At 44.4% G+C, this 17,728-nt stretch overlaps 1 protein-coding gene across 5 annotated transcripts in view; it reads left to right on the forward strand.

Annotated features, from left to right (window-relative positions):
* The window catches only part of INTS1 (integrator complex subunit 1), a 93,859-nt gene that overhangs the window by 48,568 nt on the left and 27,563 nt on the right, over positions 1-17,728 (forward strand). For all 5 annotated transcript variants that reach the window (XM_083153077.1, XM_083153076.1, XM_083153080.1 and 2 more), the window contains exons 34-39: positions 2,951-3,091; positions 4,809-4,989; positions 6,318-6,441; positions 9,610-9,740; positions 14,663-14,750; positions 14,839-15,065. In XM_083153077.1, coding sequence (XP_083009203.1) covers positions 2,951-3,091; positions 4,809-4,989; positions 6,318-6,441; positions 9,610-9,740; positions 14,663-14,750; positions 14,839-15,065 — 892 coding nt within the window. The remainder of the gene's footprint in view (positions 1-2,950; positions 3,092-4,808; positions 4,990-6,317; positions 6,442-9,609; positions 9,741-14,662; positions 14,751-14,838; positions 15,066-17,728) is intronic.

Consider the following 17,728-nt stretch of genomic DNA (forward strand, 5'->3'; position numbering starts at 1 on the left):
CAGAGCGCGATGCCTGGCGTAAGTGAGGCATCACCAGGTCCTGTTCAACTCTGCTGGGGTCTTTTTTTATTATTCCCCCCCCCCCCCCCCCCCCCCCAAAAAAAAAAACGATTTCTTGGCTGCAACCTGATTTGGCCGCTCCGGGGGTCTCTGCTGATTAATTTCATAGGCAACACTTGTCTGCGTCTGTATGCGGAGCTCCAAAGAAATCGCCATGGTATGTGGTCATTAGGTGGACGGTGAAAAGGTTGACCACTATTGGATGGTTGAAGGGCATTAGGTCGACATGGAAAAGGGTCGACATGACAGACTTGTTTGTAATTTACAATTCCAGTGGGCGTAGAGGGAGACTAGAATCGTGTGAAGAACCTTGCATGAAGCATGGGGAGCCATGCGAGCGGATGGGGCACACCTATATGGCATCCATGTCGGCATGAACACATAAACCTAAAGAACTCAAGGCAACCTTTTTCAATGTGGACCCTTTGACCATGTTGACCTTTTTCATGTGTTGTAAAGAACACAATCAGGTGCAAAAAGTATTTATGATATTAATATTCCACCAAAGTGAGTATTAAGTCAATAGACTGATTTTAATCTAAATCGCCAAGATCATTTTACTCAAGGCTGCTCCCATTTGCAATACGGAGATTGCTAAATTTACAAAAATGAAAAATTATCTATATCATTAATTTTCATTAATTTATCTGAATATATAGTTATAAGAGAGCTCCACACAATTGGAACTACCAATAAATTGTTTTATTAATATACTTTTATAAAAAAAACAAATTATAATAAAAGACAATAAAAAATGTATACATATAAAAAATTCAGAATTCAAAAATTCTCAATACTTAGAATTTGATAATGTCATTTGACTTAGTCCAACTCCGGATTGTTAAATGGATATTACACCACCACTTTTTGCGGAGAATTTACTTTTCTACTAATCCGACACAGCAGCATTTGTAATTACCAGCTTTTTGCTGGGCTGAGCGCAATCTACAATTCTGTCTATCTACAACACGACTTGCTCCCCGCTAAAATCTCCAAATAGCGCTCTGTCATCGGACAGCAGCATAGGACTGGTAGAGCGATAGCCGGTGGGACGCTCTACACTTACAACTGTGCCGGCTTCTAACCAACTTCCTGACAGGACCGACTCGCTCCCTGCAAAATACAACAAACAGCCGCCTGTCATTTGACAGAAGCAGCGAGCGGGTGTAGCTTGAGCCGTCAGATTGTCTTCTATTGCCAGGACCGCTGCTGCTACTACTATAATAAGGTAGTATAAACTATTCTCTTGAGCACTGGGCTTTGTGCTTCCTAGCAGTTGCCTAAATAAATTGCCGTTTGAACATTGACTCCATAAATACAGCCTGCATATATATTGGGGCACTAAATTACATCAATCAACGTTGTTATATACCTCATCAAAAAGTGGTGGTGTAATATCCATTTAACAATCCGGAGTTGGACTAAGTCGAATGACATCATCAAATTCTAAGGGGGAGATTCAATCGCCGTCGAGCATCTCCCGTGGGGGAGATGCTCGACGGGCCCTATTCAATGCTGTCTTCCCCGACAGCATTGAACAGGGTTTCCTGTCAGAACGAGCCCGACATCTCTAGCTGTCGGGCTCGTTCTGCCGAGAACAGCCGGGAAGTGACGAGCTGCCGGCTGCAGCTCGTCACTTCCCGGCCGCAACTCGCGGCCACGCCCCCTTCTCGCCGCTCGGTGGCCGGGACATTGAATCCCGACTGCCGAGCTCCAGTCGAGGTAAGCGAGAACGGGACAGGGGCACGGCTGTCGCGCTAGCTCGACAGCCGTGCCTCTGACATTGAATACCCCCCTAAGTATTGAGAATTTTTGAATTCTGAATTTTTTATATGTATACGTTTGTTATTGTCTTTTTATTATAATTTGTTTTTTTTATAAAAGTATATTAATAAAACAATTTATTGGTAGTTCCGATTGTGTGGCGCACTCTTATAACTATATTTATATTCAGATAAATTAATGATATAGATAATTTTTCATGTGTTGTCTTTTTCACTGTCGACCTAGACACCTAAACCCCTTGCCATGGCCTGCACCGTAGCACTTTGTATGCAGGCTAATTTACTCAGTTGCATTCTGATATACAAATGTCAAATTAATCGACACAAGCTTCTGGTTCAGAATTGTTGCATTAGATTAAGACTTGTTTTCAGTGACAAAAGACACGAAGTCAACTTAATGAGATTGGAGGTTTATTTCAAATGGGATGTCAACCAATCAGAATCTACTTATTTATTTATCACCTACTAGAAGATATTAGATAGAATCTGATTGCCTATAGCAACTTCCCATCTGAAATTGAACTCACATCTTGGTCCATTTCCCCCCTCAGTCTCTTACGGGACCTGACACGTCCAGAGGGGCTGTTTAGCATGAATGCAGCAATGATGTATGATTACACATCTGTATGCTTTTGTGTTATTTGATCGAATTCCCCCAAAATGCTCCTTTTGTAGATTTGCATGTCACAATGGGACAGATTTATTAAGCTCGACGAAGTGATAAAGTGTCTGGTTTTTATCACCGGCCAATCAGCTCCTAACTGTGACAGGATTGGTTTGAAAAATGACAGGTAGGAGCTGATTGGCTGGTGATAAAAAACCTTATCACTTCACCGAGCTTAATAAATCTACTCCTTTGTTCTTTAGCCTGTGAATAGACTGGGACAGCTACAGATAGTTTCTTCCAGTTTGGTTACGGGAGGACTGGGGACAACTAAAGCCAACTCACTCTTTGAATGTATTTCCATATGATTTTGTTGTTAGCCGCAAGCCTACCTTAGTATCCCAGTCCACTTAAATCACCATAGCTATGGGTGTAAATGTCATGTGAAATCTAAAACATGGTTATTCTATTAACTATTACTTGTTAAATCTTTCTCCCAAAGTGCGCAGTGGATTCTTGCACTTGGCAGAAGCTCTGGCATTTTGTCAAGAACCAGAGATGATCAATACTGCTCTATGTGCTATCATTACTACTCTAAAGTCTGGAGATGTGTGCAATGTGGAACCTGAACTGATCAGTAAAGGTAGGCAATGCATCAATCTATAGATGTTCATGTGATAACGGCATATATTTCCATTTCTCATGATCCAAGCCATCCTTTGTTTTTGCTACGGTTTGTAGACATAAAAGATTTTCAAGCGTCTTACAAAGTGCTTCTTATTTACTCTATGTGAAATAAAAGGGTGTCTTTAATTTAGGCAGCACGTACGGTGTTATATTCCCTTGGGTGGTTTATAGGCAACGGATGGCAGGACCTAGATGGTGGGTCTGTTATAGGGGGGGGATAGAGGTTAGAGTCTCCGCTCACTGCAGCCATGCGGGAGATGGAGCCACGGCCAGAGTCCCTTGTTACCTGAAGCCCCCACTGATGTGCAGACAGATGGGCTGGTGTGTGGCAGACGAGATGGGGCGCATGCAGATAGGGACAGCTTGGGGATCCTGTGCGACGGCGACTTAGCTCAGCCGTGTCACAGTCACGTGATCTTCCCATCGGGTGGTCCGTCCAGAATCAATGTCCTCCTGCAACAGGGTCTAATAATTGGTAAGAGTGCCTGGTCTCGGGGTACTTCGAGTCTGCGAATGTCATGTTGTCTCTTGCCAGGCAGACCTCCTGAATATTTAAGCCTGAGGAGAACACTGGAGCAGGAACTGATGTGAATGTTCAACTATTCTCTGTGAAGCGCCACTATATAAATAACTGGTGATAAATAATAAATAAGTAAATAAATAGATCTACAAAGGACCATTATTTGGAACAAAATTGTTATGTATGTTCTTGATAGATCAAACTACTGATGTCCTTTATTTCCCTTTCTTCTATTTTAATAAGATAATAGCATTTTATACAATCTTTAAAGAAAGTATCTCTGGGGGAAAAAAGAGTGTGAGAGAGGAGGGATGGGGGGGGGTTTTAAAGCACCTAGGCGGTGACCTCTTGCCGCCAAGCGAGAACCACTATATGTCAGCGGAGCAGCAGGAGGTCACTTTCCTGCAGCTCTGCCGATGTGTAACGTCCTCGCATGGCGGCAGGAGGTCACGTTCTTGAACAATTGACCACCTGCTGCCGAGAGAACTGCAATTATATTGAAAGTGGTCAGCCAAGCTACCAGGTATTAACCGGCGATCTACCCATCGCTCGCGAGCGACGGGTTGGCGATCCCGGGTCTAGTGTGTACACTCAATATCGTTAACGATGCACGCTCCCACGTGTTGTTAATGATGATCAATTCTCAGGTCCCATGATTCGCTCATGTAAAGTGCATCCATTTCCACTCGTATCTTGTGCACCTAGACCGGGGTCACGTCTAAGTGCCACCACTAGTGATACTGGCTGTTCTCCCCAGCCGTTGGAAATGCATAGATTCTACGACTCAGATTATGGGTGGATAATGACATAGGACTTACAGTAGCTGCAGGCCTCCAGCATATTTTCCTGCTATTATTCAATTTGATATTTTTTTTAAGTGACTGCAGGCCTGCATTTTAGAGGGACATTTACTAATATCGTCCCTTTTGGCCTATCAGCAACTCGGCTCGTTATGAACGGGATCGGGTCTTTTTTGTCTCTGAGAATGCAGCTTACTTACTAATCTGCCGTGTTCTCAGGATGCATATATTCCGATGGTGAAGTCATTGATATTTGGCTGCAGAGTTTACCATTCGAACGTAATAAATTTCCCTATTACTGTCCAGGTAAAAAAAAATATTTTTAACGCATACAGTAAATATTTTTTATTTAGTTCTCCAAGGACTGATTGAAGCAAAGTCTCCCTACCTGGAAGAGTTTCTGACCGTCCTGCTCTCCATAACTATAGAGACCACCTCCCGATTTCCAGCCACTGGCCCGGTTGCTGTGGTGAGTTCTCTACTACTGCAGGAGCAAGAGGAGGTGCCTGTAATGAAGGGAAGCGAGAACAGCAGGTACATCTTTCTTCACTGTCCTCAATGTCTTTAAGTGGTTTTGTTGCTTTTCCCCTTTTACATTTTTTTTTCCTTCATCCTGGTTGGGGGTCACTGGTACTATGGGGTTGCGGACGGGGACCAAGAAGCTTGCACTTATTCCTGTATGTTTAAACATTAGCACCTCGGCAATTCCCAGCATCTAAAGCTTTTTAGTTGGACTGAGGGGGAGTGGGGGTTGTCATCCAAAAGTTAATTTTTTTATTTTTAAAGTTTACTTTTCTTTTTATTTATATTGTACCCTGCCTATAGCACCATATTTGGGGAGTGCAGTCATTCCAGGGAGCCAAAGCAGGCTCACTGACAAGGGTCCTGCGACCGTCTTATCCTAGAGAGTATGGGGTGCTGCCAAAGTCCACGGCTCAAGGGGCCGGCCATACCAGTGTATTCCCCATGAAGGGGGATAAGGGGGTTCGCTGGTGCTAAGACAGAGTGGCCACAGGTGGTGGATGGAGCTTGGGACGGCTAAACTCTCCCCTGCAGTGCTAGCATCTTTGTGCAGTCCTGGCAGCTGAAAGACGATGAGGACTGATATTCTAGTTCGGATCTCATCCAGGCTGGAAGGTGGCTCCGGACTCTCCAGCTGCATGGACATCATAGGTTTCGCTCTTCTGTGTCAGTCTCTCTCTCTCTGAGTGGAGCAGCATTGTTTTTTCATAGAGAAGCTGTACCAAGCTGCGGCCTGGTCCTAGGTCTACATGTTTGCTCATTTATATCATTTTCATGTGTTCTTTTCCAGCAATGCCGACTTTGGGGATACAATTTTCCCAGGCAGGAAGCCTAAGTAAACATCACAGAGTACCAGTGTCCCCCAGCCAGGATGAAGAAGAGCAGCATTTATTTATATACTGTAACCTGACTATGGCTGGGGGACACTGTGTTCCTTCCTCCATGCTCAGTCTTTGAGCCAGATGTGCTAAGCTTGAAAAGTGATAAAATGGAGAATGATAAACCAACAACCAATTAGCTCCTACCTATCATTTTTCAAACACAGCCTATGACATGGAATTGAGGAGCTGATTGGCTGATGGTTTATCACTCTCCATTTTATCACTTTTCAAGCTTAGTACATCTCGCCTTTTGTGTCTTGTGCTTTACCATTGTTTCCCTGTGATTTCACTGCCTACTGGGCTCTTTTGAAATTGTACTGACCGCTTGGGAGTTGCATAGGGGAGGAGCTTATGTTTAAAGTTACAGGTCTTAGTTCAAGTGCCAACTCCTTGATCCCCATTCTCAACCCCAGAGTAAGTGTTTGAACAACAGTTAGTAGAATATATTTGTCTTTACAGCTCTGAAGCGGCGCGTGCCAGACACTCCTCGGGTCTCCTTATAGACTGGCTGGACTTGTTAGATCCTGAGGTTATTAGCAGCTGCCCTGATCTGCAACAGAGGCTGTTATTTTCATGGAACAAGGTAAACTGGTGTCATACTTATTGGCATGCCATTTATCATATACAGCTCCCAGGGAGCCGCAATTGGGCCGCATGGCAGCAAATGGATGTTTTACATAAACATCCATTTGCGGCCTATGGGGAAATACCCACATCATTTAATGGTCGTCAACACCCACGTCACAGTGTGATTTCAATGGGGATGCAGTGATCGCCAAAACACCAAACAATTGTGGGTCCCTGGGACCCCTCACTTACAAAAAAGTGGGTCCTATCTGACCTTTTCGGGGTCCCAACAGAATAAAGCCTCCTCCTCTCCCTCCTCTCCTCCACATGGCACATACAGAAGCCTCCTCCTCTCCTCCACATTCCATATACAGAAGCCTCCTCTTCTCCCCCACATGGCCCATACAGAAGCCGCCTCCTTTTCTCCCCCACATGGCCCATACAGAAGCCGCCTCCTCTCCCCCACATGGCACATACAGAAGCCGCCTCCTCTCCTCCACATGGCCCATACAGAAGCCTCCTCCTCTCACCCACATGGCCCATACAGAAGCCTCCTCCTCTCCCCCGCATGGCCCATACAGAAGCCTCCTCCTCTCCTCCACATGGCATATACAGAAGCCTCCTCCTCTCCTCCACATGGCCCATACAGAAGCCTCCTCCTCACCTCCACATGGCATATACAGAAGCCTCCTCCTCTCCTCCACATGGCCCATACAGAAGCCTCCTCCTCTCCCCCACATTGCCCATACAGAAGCCTCCTCCTCTCCCCCACATGGCCCATACAGAAGCCTCCTCCTCTCCTCCACATGGCATATACAGAAGCCTCCTCCTCTCCTCCACATGGCATATACAGAAGCCTCCTCCTCTCCCCCACATGGCCCATACAGAAGCCTCCTCCTCTCCCCCACATGGCCCATACAGAAGCCTCCTCCTCTCCCCCACATGGCCCATACAGAAGCCTCCTCCTCTCCCCCACATGGCCCATACAGAAGCCTCCTCCTCTCCCCCACATGGCCCATACAGAAGCCTCCTCCTCTCCCCCACATGGCCCATAAAGAAGCCTCCTCCTCTCCCCCACATGGCCCATACAGAAGCCTACTCCTCTCCCCCCACATGGCCCATACAGAAGCCTCCTCCTCTCCCCCACATGACCCATACAGAAGCCTCCTCCTCTCCCCCACATGGCCTATACAGAAGCCTCCTCCTCTCCCCCACATGGCCCATACAGAAGCCTCCTCTTCTCTCCCACATGGCACATACAGAAGCCTCCTCCTCTCTCACACATGGCACATACAGAAGCCTCCTCTTCTCTCCCACATGGCACATACAGAAGCCTCCTCCTCTCCCCCACATGGCACATACAGAAGCCTCCTCCTCTCCCCCACATGGCATATTCCCTGAGCCGAGGGCCAGCCAGAGCTTTTATTTTTTTTCTTGGTAAGCAAATATAGATTTGGGCGCCCCACACTGTGCCTATTGTGGGTCAGGGGGAAGTGTCAATTGGCCCTCTCACATAAATAATAGCAAAAAGAAAAAAGAAACACTGGTGGGGTGCACACTTGATACTAATGCAATCTTTTATTATTTTCTATTAAATCTGAATTAATTTTAATATGTCCCTGAAGTGTTTAATTAGAGTACCCTAATAGCCTGGGAATATTGGTTGCATCATTCTAATTGTACCAACAGAATTAACAAATAGTAGTATTATTCACTATCATATCTCCTTAATATTGATACACCATCAATGTTATCAATGTTTCGGATCAATGATAAAGATATAATCATTGGTCAAATAATACCATAAACAAATAAAGTATGTACCTTTTTTTGTAAAGCAGCTGTAATAGATTATCCACATTTAGTGAGTTAGTGCAGGCCAATTCACATAAAGCAAGATACACATATACTTGAAAGAATGTAGGGCATGTCTTTGTGGGGATGGGGTGTGGCCATATAATAGGACCAATTCACATTACACCACACAATAGTGTCACTTGTATATACTGCACCAGCTAGAGCCGCTTGGACACTTTGCGCCATGATTACACCACATGCCGTTATGCCCATTTCACAACATGCCACATTGTTCTGCCCCTTACACCATAATGCCCAGTACATATTATGCCACACACCATAATGCTCGAGTATTCCTGCTTATACATACTGTACAATGCCTCCAGTAGTGTCCCTCACACAATGCTCAAAGTAATGCCACTTACAAATAATGCCCTTAAAAATGCCACTTAAATTAACTTCTGCTTCTGATTAACTGCTGCTGATGATGAAGCCGCCAAACGGGGAGAGGAGAGCGCAGTGCAATACACGCTCCTACTCCCCTCTTGGTGGACATTTCAAAAAAGGAAGAGGGGGTTGGGGGGAGAACCAGGGGTTTGATATTGCCCCCCCTCCACACCCACACCAAGCAGAGCTGTGTGTATCTCCAGTGCAGTGTCGGCGCTGAGTGTCCTGCTACTGCGCTCCCTCTTACTGGGACCCTCATACTCCTCCCGATCGGTGCAGCGTCACATCCTTCAACAGGGCGGAGCCATCTCCTCCTCTTCCAGCGGCACTAGGTCTGCCTCTCATTGGGACTCTTACACCTGCAGAGCTGTGCCACATCACATTCTCCAATAGGGCAGAGCTGGGTCTCCTGCAGGGTGGCAGGTCTGAGCACTGACAATAAGGGGGAGAGACAGGACGATGCAGGCACACTGATCCAGGGGACGCAGGCCTACATGAAAAAGAAGTCCCTGCTGCTCAAAAGAGTGTAAAATACTCGCTATAGTGAGTTTTTGCGAACCCTGGGAAACACCCTGCCTTTTCATGGGAATCCCAATGAAACGCTGGGCATTCACATGGATGTGACTACCCGCCACCACCCCACACAGCAATGGTGGGTGCGAGCGCACAGCACCGTGGCTGCTCGCACAAATGCGCATTCGCAGTACAAAAACATTGCGCACCGTTGCAAATTCGCAACGGTGCGCATGGACCAGAATAAGGTCCAGCATGCACAAACCAGTCTGCCATTCCCCCAGGTGTCAACTTTCAGGTTGACTGATTTCCATTGATTTCAATGTGATTCATAAGCTAGAACTTGTTGTTATTGTCAAAGAACAAGCTGTAGTCGTACATACTGTAACTGTATGTTTTTTATATTGGAGTTTGATGTTTTCTCTAGGTGAAAAGTTCCTCAGGATCACAGGCTCCTACCTTCCGACCCTATCTTCTGGCCCTTCTAACACATCAGTCAAATTGGAGCACATTACATAAGTGCATTGGCATCCTATTAAGCAAACATCGAGAACAGAGGTGATGATTGTGTTTTCACTTTGTACGTATAAGAAATGCAGGTCAGTTTGGTACGTCTTTGCCTATAATAGGTCTATGCAGTCTTACCATTTTCAAAAAAGTATTATGCCTCAAACACTACTAAACCCACTTAAACCACTTTCAGACATACGACCCGGGAATTTCCCAGCTCACACCTGGGTTTTTACTGGAGACCATCTTTCACACTACAACTGAGACCTGGGATATTCCTAGGCTGTCCCCTTTCATACATACAGATGTAGTCACGCTTATTGTGGCTACATCAAGACCACTGGCTCCCGAAGCCAGGCCGCACTGCTATTCTGCAAGCTAGGGCTGCCAGGCTGCTCACATGTTATGCTCATGCGCATATACATGTCATACACATGCATGTTATACACACATTACCTGTACACACACACACACAAATGTCAGACACATGCCAAACTCATACATGTCACATTTAACACGCACATACATGTCATATAGACACATACATACACATCACACTCATACACAAACTTACATGTCATAAATAAGCCACCAGACCTTACCCCAAGGGCAACGTCTCTGTTGCTATGCTGCACTGGCTGCTTCTACCACACACTGCAGCAGAATGCCCAGCATTAAATGCCAACCAGAGACTTCTAGGTGCAACCTGGGAGTAAATTCCCAGGTCACATCCTTCAGGCTTTAAGCCAGGTTGTCTACCCTAGATGAAAGTCCAGGAAACATCTCTGGACATTAGTATGGGGGCCAACTCAGGCGCACGTTCCTGGGCTGGTGTCTTAACCACTTCAGTGGTACTCCAGGTAAATTTTCGGGCTTAGCTGAAATGCTGAAATCTGCAGTCCTGGAAGTTCTCCGGGCTGTACGTTGCACTCATTACCTGACTGAGTTTATTGTAAGAAGACCTCGTAAATTAGCTTACAGCCCACAGAAGAGGGCGCACGCGCACAAGACCTTTGCACGTTCCGTTCTGACAGAGCCCGTCGCTGCTCCCCGCATCAACCCCAACCCTGCCTATCTCCCCCCAACCCTGACTATCTCCCCCAACCCTGCCTATCTCCCTTAAGCAGGCAGGGTTTCCGCCATCTGGCGCCGAATGAAGGGAGCATGTGTGAGATTCCCTGGGCTGGCCAAGAGGCGCTACATCTGTATTGCGCCATCTTGTGGCTTTTCAACAGTATTGCTCAGTGTGTGCCATTCAGATCCAGATTAAGCCTTCGGGGGGTCTGGGGCACTTTAGACAGGGGGGCCCCCTTGCACTTGTCATTACTGGCCGCAAACTGCATAGGAGAATATTACACTGTCAAAACACAGAGTAAAGGCAGTATAAACTTGGTCAATGGGTAACTGCAGGTGATATATACAGTAGATATAGATAGATATATTATACCCTGGTCTCTGGGCCGAAACGTCGACCCCTGACCTAATCTCTGTGATTGAACAGATGGACTGGTAATAAATTATGTTCATTACTTTATATTTGGTGAGTGCCCTTGATTGTACCTGAATTGGCCATACAAACCGTTTATTTGTGGTGCAGCCCGCTGCTATCTTAGAGGAAGCACCCCGCTATTGGACATGGGATGGTGAGAGTGCGGAACTACTTTACGTGTATATATATATATATATATATATATATATATATATATATATATATATATATATATATATATATATATATATATATATATATATATATAGAGAGAGAGAGATGTGTGGTAAGTGTCACTCCTTTGGACTTCACAAAAATCACTATGCAGATGCAATCAGCTCCAACATTTCAGATTTTACTCGGTTTTCAAGGATAGAACCATTTCTTTGAGTGCAGCACCCGGGCAGTTGTCATGTGTATCTTGGAGCGCGGTAACCACGTATCTATTTATCTCTCTCTCTCTCTCTCTCTCTCTCTCTCTCTCTCTCTCTCTCTATATATAGAGCAGATTGTCAGGGCACTCCTCGAGACAGAAAGTAATGTCGCCCTGGTGCCTCCTCTTGTGCTCCCGCACAGTAGTATACAGAATCAGGAAAAACAACAGACGCAGAGGTCTGGCAACGTTTCGGTTTATTACCGTTATCAAGCCTCAAGTGTAAGATGTACAATGAACAAATATATACCCACTCACCATCACCCGTGCAGTTCGGTCTCACGCTTCCCCCCGCTGGTCCAGGTCCAATGACGTCACCCCAGGCGACACACGCCGGCCGGCGTGTCCGGACTGCTGCTGGGTTGCTATGCGACCACTATAAACAATCAAATAACAAAACCATGTGTGAAAGGTAAAATACACAATACAAAGGATCTCAATGCATCACATGGGGAAAACCCCGTTCAAGCAAAATAATCAATAACAAAGGCTGCACTGATATTAATTCAATGGCCAACCTAGCATAATAATGCAACATAAAAAACATTTCTGAAGATGCAAACATCAAGAATAAGCAAAATAGCGGGACATATATGTAAACGCAGAGAGAGCTAGAGAAAACAGTGGAAGGGGGGTTTTCCCCATGTGATGCATTGAGATACTTTGTATTGTGTATTTTACCTTTCACACATGGTTTTGTTATTTGATTGTTTATAGTGGTCGCATAGCAACCCAGCAGCAGTCCGGACACGCCGGCCGGCGTGTGTCGCCTGGGGTGACGTCATTGGACCTGGACCAGCGGGGGGAAGCGTGAGACCGAACTGCACGGGTGATGGTGAGTGGGTATATATTTGTTCATTGTACATGTTACACTTGAGGCTTGATAACGGTAATAAACCGAAACGTTGCCAGACCTCTGCGTCTGTTGTTTTTCCTGATTCTGAAAGACCCACGAGTGCCACTACCGATCTGTTCTATATATATATATATATATATATATATATATATATATATATATATATATATATATATATATATATATATATATATATATATATATATATATATATATATATATATATATATATATATATATATATATACACACACAGATGTGTCCACATACATCTTGGCTTTTTTTCTCAATTCGTCACAACATGTAAAACACGGCTTAGCTGTTTTTCCAAATGTAGCAAGTAGAGTCTAAAAAAATTCTGAAGCAGTAGAACTTGTATAAAGTAATAGATTAAAGAAGCAAATTTTTTTAAAACTCAGAAAGCGTGACTTTTGCAGAGTCCAAGGTGTGCCATATTGGGCCATACATGGTGCAGTAAAACCAAGCTGTACGTGGACACATCTGTGTATATATATATATATATATATATATATATATATATATATATAGGCTTTGGACAAAATCACGGCACTCCAAGGAATTTTTCAGAAAAATATATAGTGAAGAGAAAAACACACCAACGTTTCAGAGCTTAGTGCTCCTTTTTCAAGGTGAAAAACAGTGTAACGAAAAAAAATTGTTTTTTTTTAAAATGCATGCCAACCACAAGGGGCCCCTAGCTACCCAGGGGCACTGACCCTTTGTGCCCCCATTATAATCCGGCCCTGGCGCCATTACTATAACTGAAAGTATCTTTATGAAGTAGCTAAATGTATCATTACCACAGCCAGCAGTTTGTGCAATAAAAAGTATCCAGCTGAACAATGACCAGAAGAAAAGCTTATATACTCTGCCTTCATGGCAAAATATTATCAAGACTACTTATTGTATTCTTAAATACATTTTTGTAAGATGAATTTTCATAATCAAATCATCATTTAAAAACACACCCTGGGAGCGGTGACATGGTAATAAAACCCCGCCACTGAAGGGGTTAAAGAAATACACTGTACCCAGGTAGTTTGCCTGCGTTCTGGCAAAAATCTGTGAATCTCACAATGTCTGAAAAAGGGTATAAGTATTGTGTTGTGGAAATCGTTGGCACACATAACGGTTATCCATGTTTGAATATAAGCAGAAATCGGCCTATTGCTTGTGAAGGTGCCGGAAACTCTGGCACTTGCAGGTAATTAAATCGTCCTCATACAGTATTGAGAAATCGCATAAAGTTTTTTTTTTTTGGTACTTGTTTCCTAGCACGGCCACAATCTTGGGCATCGTGTACCTTTAAGTTAAGGTACACGATGCCCACGATGGACCCGATTTCCTTTGAAATCAGGTCCATTTTGCCGGCAAAGGAAAAATCGCGGGCATCGCGTCGGTCGGGACCATTAACATTGGCCCCGACGCGACCGTCGCGATGCCCCCGATTTTGCCATAAGCTTCAGTGTTAAAATAATTTTTAACATTGAAATCGGGAGCATCGCGTCCGTCTTGTGCTATTATAATGGCACAAGATGAGATGGACTTGATTAAGTCCATCTCACATACTAAAAAATGTGAAATGGGCCAATATGACCCATTTCACATTATATATGGCACCGTCGTCACCCCACAATTGACGTGAACCCGAAGCGTGGCGAGCGCAGCGGTGCGCGTCCTCCTACCTTTTCATTCCCCTACTATCCACGTCGGCGTTGAGTTGAGAATATAAAGTGTGGTGAGTGCAGCGTATACCTGTGAAGTTATACGCGTCCCCTCGCGGGGCTCTCTACGCTCGCCTCGCTGCGCTCGCCACACTTTATATTCTCAGCTCCACGCCGACGTGGATAGTAGGGGAATGAAAAGGTCGCCACGCTTGCCACGCTTCGGGTTGGCGTCAATCGTGGGGTGGGGTTTACGGTGTTAAATTTTGGGGGTCTAGGGAATATTTTACATTGAATCCAATGTAAAATCGGGTCTCAGGGACCCTATTCACATTTGATTCAATTAAAAAATCGGGTCGGTCGCGATTTTTCCGACACGACCACCCAGATGGAAATCGGTGTGGCCGTGCTAGGGAACAAGTACCTTTTTTTTTTAGTACATAAATTCGGGGAATCAAATTGATTTAATCAGGAATAATATATTTATTGTGTTCATATAAAACTCAGGTTTGACCCATCAGCCTCTCTCGACTTCCTGTGGGCTTGTAGTCACATACCTCGTATATGGCAAGGAAGAGACCAGCGCACACCACAGGTAGGGCTTTTACCAGAGAATAACCTTTTTATACAAGAGTATTAAGAGCTGTGACTTCGGTTACAGTGCTGTATTCTTGTCTCTTCAGAAAGGGCGCGAGGAGTACGTACTGAAGTTGAAAGCATCAGAACTCATTTGCCTTGTGGACCTTATCATAACGGAGTCTGAAACAAGGAGCCAGGGGCCAGAGGAAGCCTCCTCCTCACTGATCCAGTCTCGTCTGCCATTACTCATTAACTGTTGCCATGGTAACCAGGAGAACATCAAAAAGGTTATGGAGCATTTGATCAACTGTATAAAACGATGGGGAAACAGGTGAGAATTTGGAGGCTGCACGAATGACACCCAATAATACATTTCGTGTTATGGTTTCAGTCAGTGTTCTGCCGAGGGCTGCTGTTGAGAACCACTGGTTAGGGTTAGACCATCACACTAGATGGGCAAGCCTTTTCAGTTGGTTTCTGTGGGTGACCTGTGGCAAGCCCTCTAGAAAGAGAGAAAGTGTGGAAGTTGATCAAAGCAATTATTCAGTGTCTGTAATTTCATTACTGGGATAGATGTATGAAACCGCATTATGGAGGAGTAGTAGTAAATGTACATGTTATGTGCGCTGATGCCATTTGACCACCATGTATTAAGGAGGAGATGTGCAATGCACCCTTGTCAGTATCGGCGCTGCTATCTCCAATATAGTGCACCGATATCCCACCCCATGCATGAATGGTCAGTGGCCGTTCCTGCAACTGCTGCTATTGATTACAATAGTTGCAGCCGCCGGTGCCCCAGCACCACTGTAGGGACAGCTCTGTCCCTGGCTGCGAAGGCTGCATAGGAGATCCTGCAAGACTAGCGAGATCTCGCACATGTCCAGTGAACTAGCCGGTCAGTGAGACACAGCATCAGCTGGGATCGCGGGAAGGAGATATTTTCACTTCTCCACTTTGACATCCGAGACATTCATACAACTCATTGCTACTGCTTAGCATTGGTAAAGAAGTGAAGGAGGAAGTCCTATACAAGCACAATCCAAAAGGGTACAATGCATCTCTGTGATGGAGAATTGATAGACATTGATTTGGAGCTTTAAGCAACCTCATATATATATATATATATATATATATATATATATATATATATATATATATATATATATATATATATATATATATATAGCTCGTTCAGGGAAGGCACACTTTGATCTAGAACTAAAGGAGATAATCAAATACTCTTACACTGGCCATACTGTGCGACATCATGCAGTAGAAACTAGCTGCTAGGTATGGGTGGAGTTGACTGTCATGTGGTTGGAGAGCCTCCATATACTGCACCAGGTGTCCGTTCCCTTGATTATTGCCTGGGAATGGTTGTGCTTGACTACTGGTTGGATGCTAAACGTTATCAATTGACAATTCTATAAATATTTTTTCACAGCAGCTATTATATAATTTATTTTTGTTGTGGTGCCCAGAGAATTGGAGAGCAGGATTACATTCACACTGTCCCAGATCACCAGTGGAACCTGAGTTTTTACTCTGCAGAATTCTGGTTTCCCCAGCGGTTCATCTGTTGGATCTGAAGCCAATCAATAAGTTCCTTTTGTGGGAGCAACTCAAGACGGTTTCACGTTCTACAGTGAATAGAAAGTTTCTGCAAATCAACAGCACCTACCTTATATTGGATCCTTATATGTAAGGGCCATTGGTGCTTTGTCTACCAGGTAGCTTACAGACGGCCATTTTTGGCCTGCCAAAAGCCCCATAAGAGAAGCTTCTGCACAATGTCCTTTTTTGTTCTGGTGGTCATCAGTCAATAGGTCGTCCACTATTGGTCAATAAGTGAACATGGGCAAAAGGTCAATTTTCACTAGGTTGACATGAGTTTCTCACAATTCTTTTTCTTTTAGTTAATTTGTTTATGATCCACATGGACTACAATTGGGAGCTGTAAAGTGTGTCGACATAGACAACAAAAAACTTAGGCCATCCATTATTTATGTGCAAAAAATGCACAGGGAATAAAAGCTCTTGAATGTGCAGAACCACAGCTTTGGCATGGGGCTACATCTGCTGCAGGTCCTAGAAACATAATGAGGCTGCTATAATAAAAGCAGAAGAGCCTTCAAAGGAAAATCACAGGTTCTAAAATCCGCTACTGGCTGTGATAAGCTCCCCCCTTTTTTAGGCAGTGATTGTACAAAGACTTCTCATCAAGCATTGGAAGGCATACGGCCTCTGCAGTGTCTGCTTGTTTTTCCCAACCATAGAAGTTTGGAATGTGAAAGGGGGAATTGAGAGGTGTTCTTCTTCCAGGAGTTCTCTAGATGGTTCTGGTACATAAATCTGGTCATCCTCAACATCAGCCAAAGTTTGTCTCAGAACCTCATTTCTCTACAGAGCCAGACAAAACTTGCCTTGATAATTTAGTTTTTTTAATACCATGTTTTTTAATTTGTAGGAATCCTTCGGACAGTAGTGTCTTTTTAAGTTTTTTAAGTAGGGAATTGGAAAGCCTGGCTCTGAGGCCTCACAGTGGCTGATTTCTGCACATTTCGGTTTTTAAGATCTAGCTTGGTGCAGCTACTAGATATTTGTGTCCAGCTGTCATTCCTTCATTCTTGGTTTTCATATCAGCCAGAAGTTAGTTGTAGAGTTGTAACATCAAAGAATTAGGTCTGTTGAGATGACAACAAATCAGAACGAGATAAGCACTAACTTACAGGAGTCAGAATCACTATTGTGTGGATAACTAGTTTAGTTTTCCCCATTCAAGGGGCATAGGAAGGAATACTGTGCCTATTCTGTAGACTAAATCAGCAGTCTGGTATGCCATGGTGGTTGACCATTGTGCGTCTATAGATCAATTTGAAGAGCGACCATGTGGTTCTCCTGAATACTTATTGTTTAGGGCTTTTTTCATGGTGGATGTTCTCTCCTCTGTGGAGGCTGCCATGGGTAGGAGGGTGCTTCAGGCTGAATTTC

The sequence above is a fragment of the Crinia signifera genome, chromosome 7 (genome assembly GCF_055691185.1).
Source record: "Crinia signifera chromosome 7, ASM5569118v1, whole genome shotgun sequence".
NCBI lineage: Eukaryota > Metazoa > Chordata > Amphibia > Anura > Myobatrachidae > Crinia > Crinia signifera.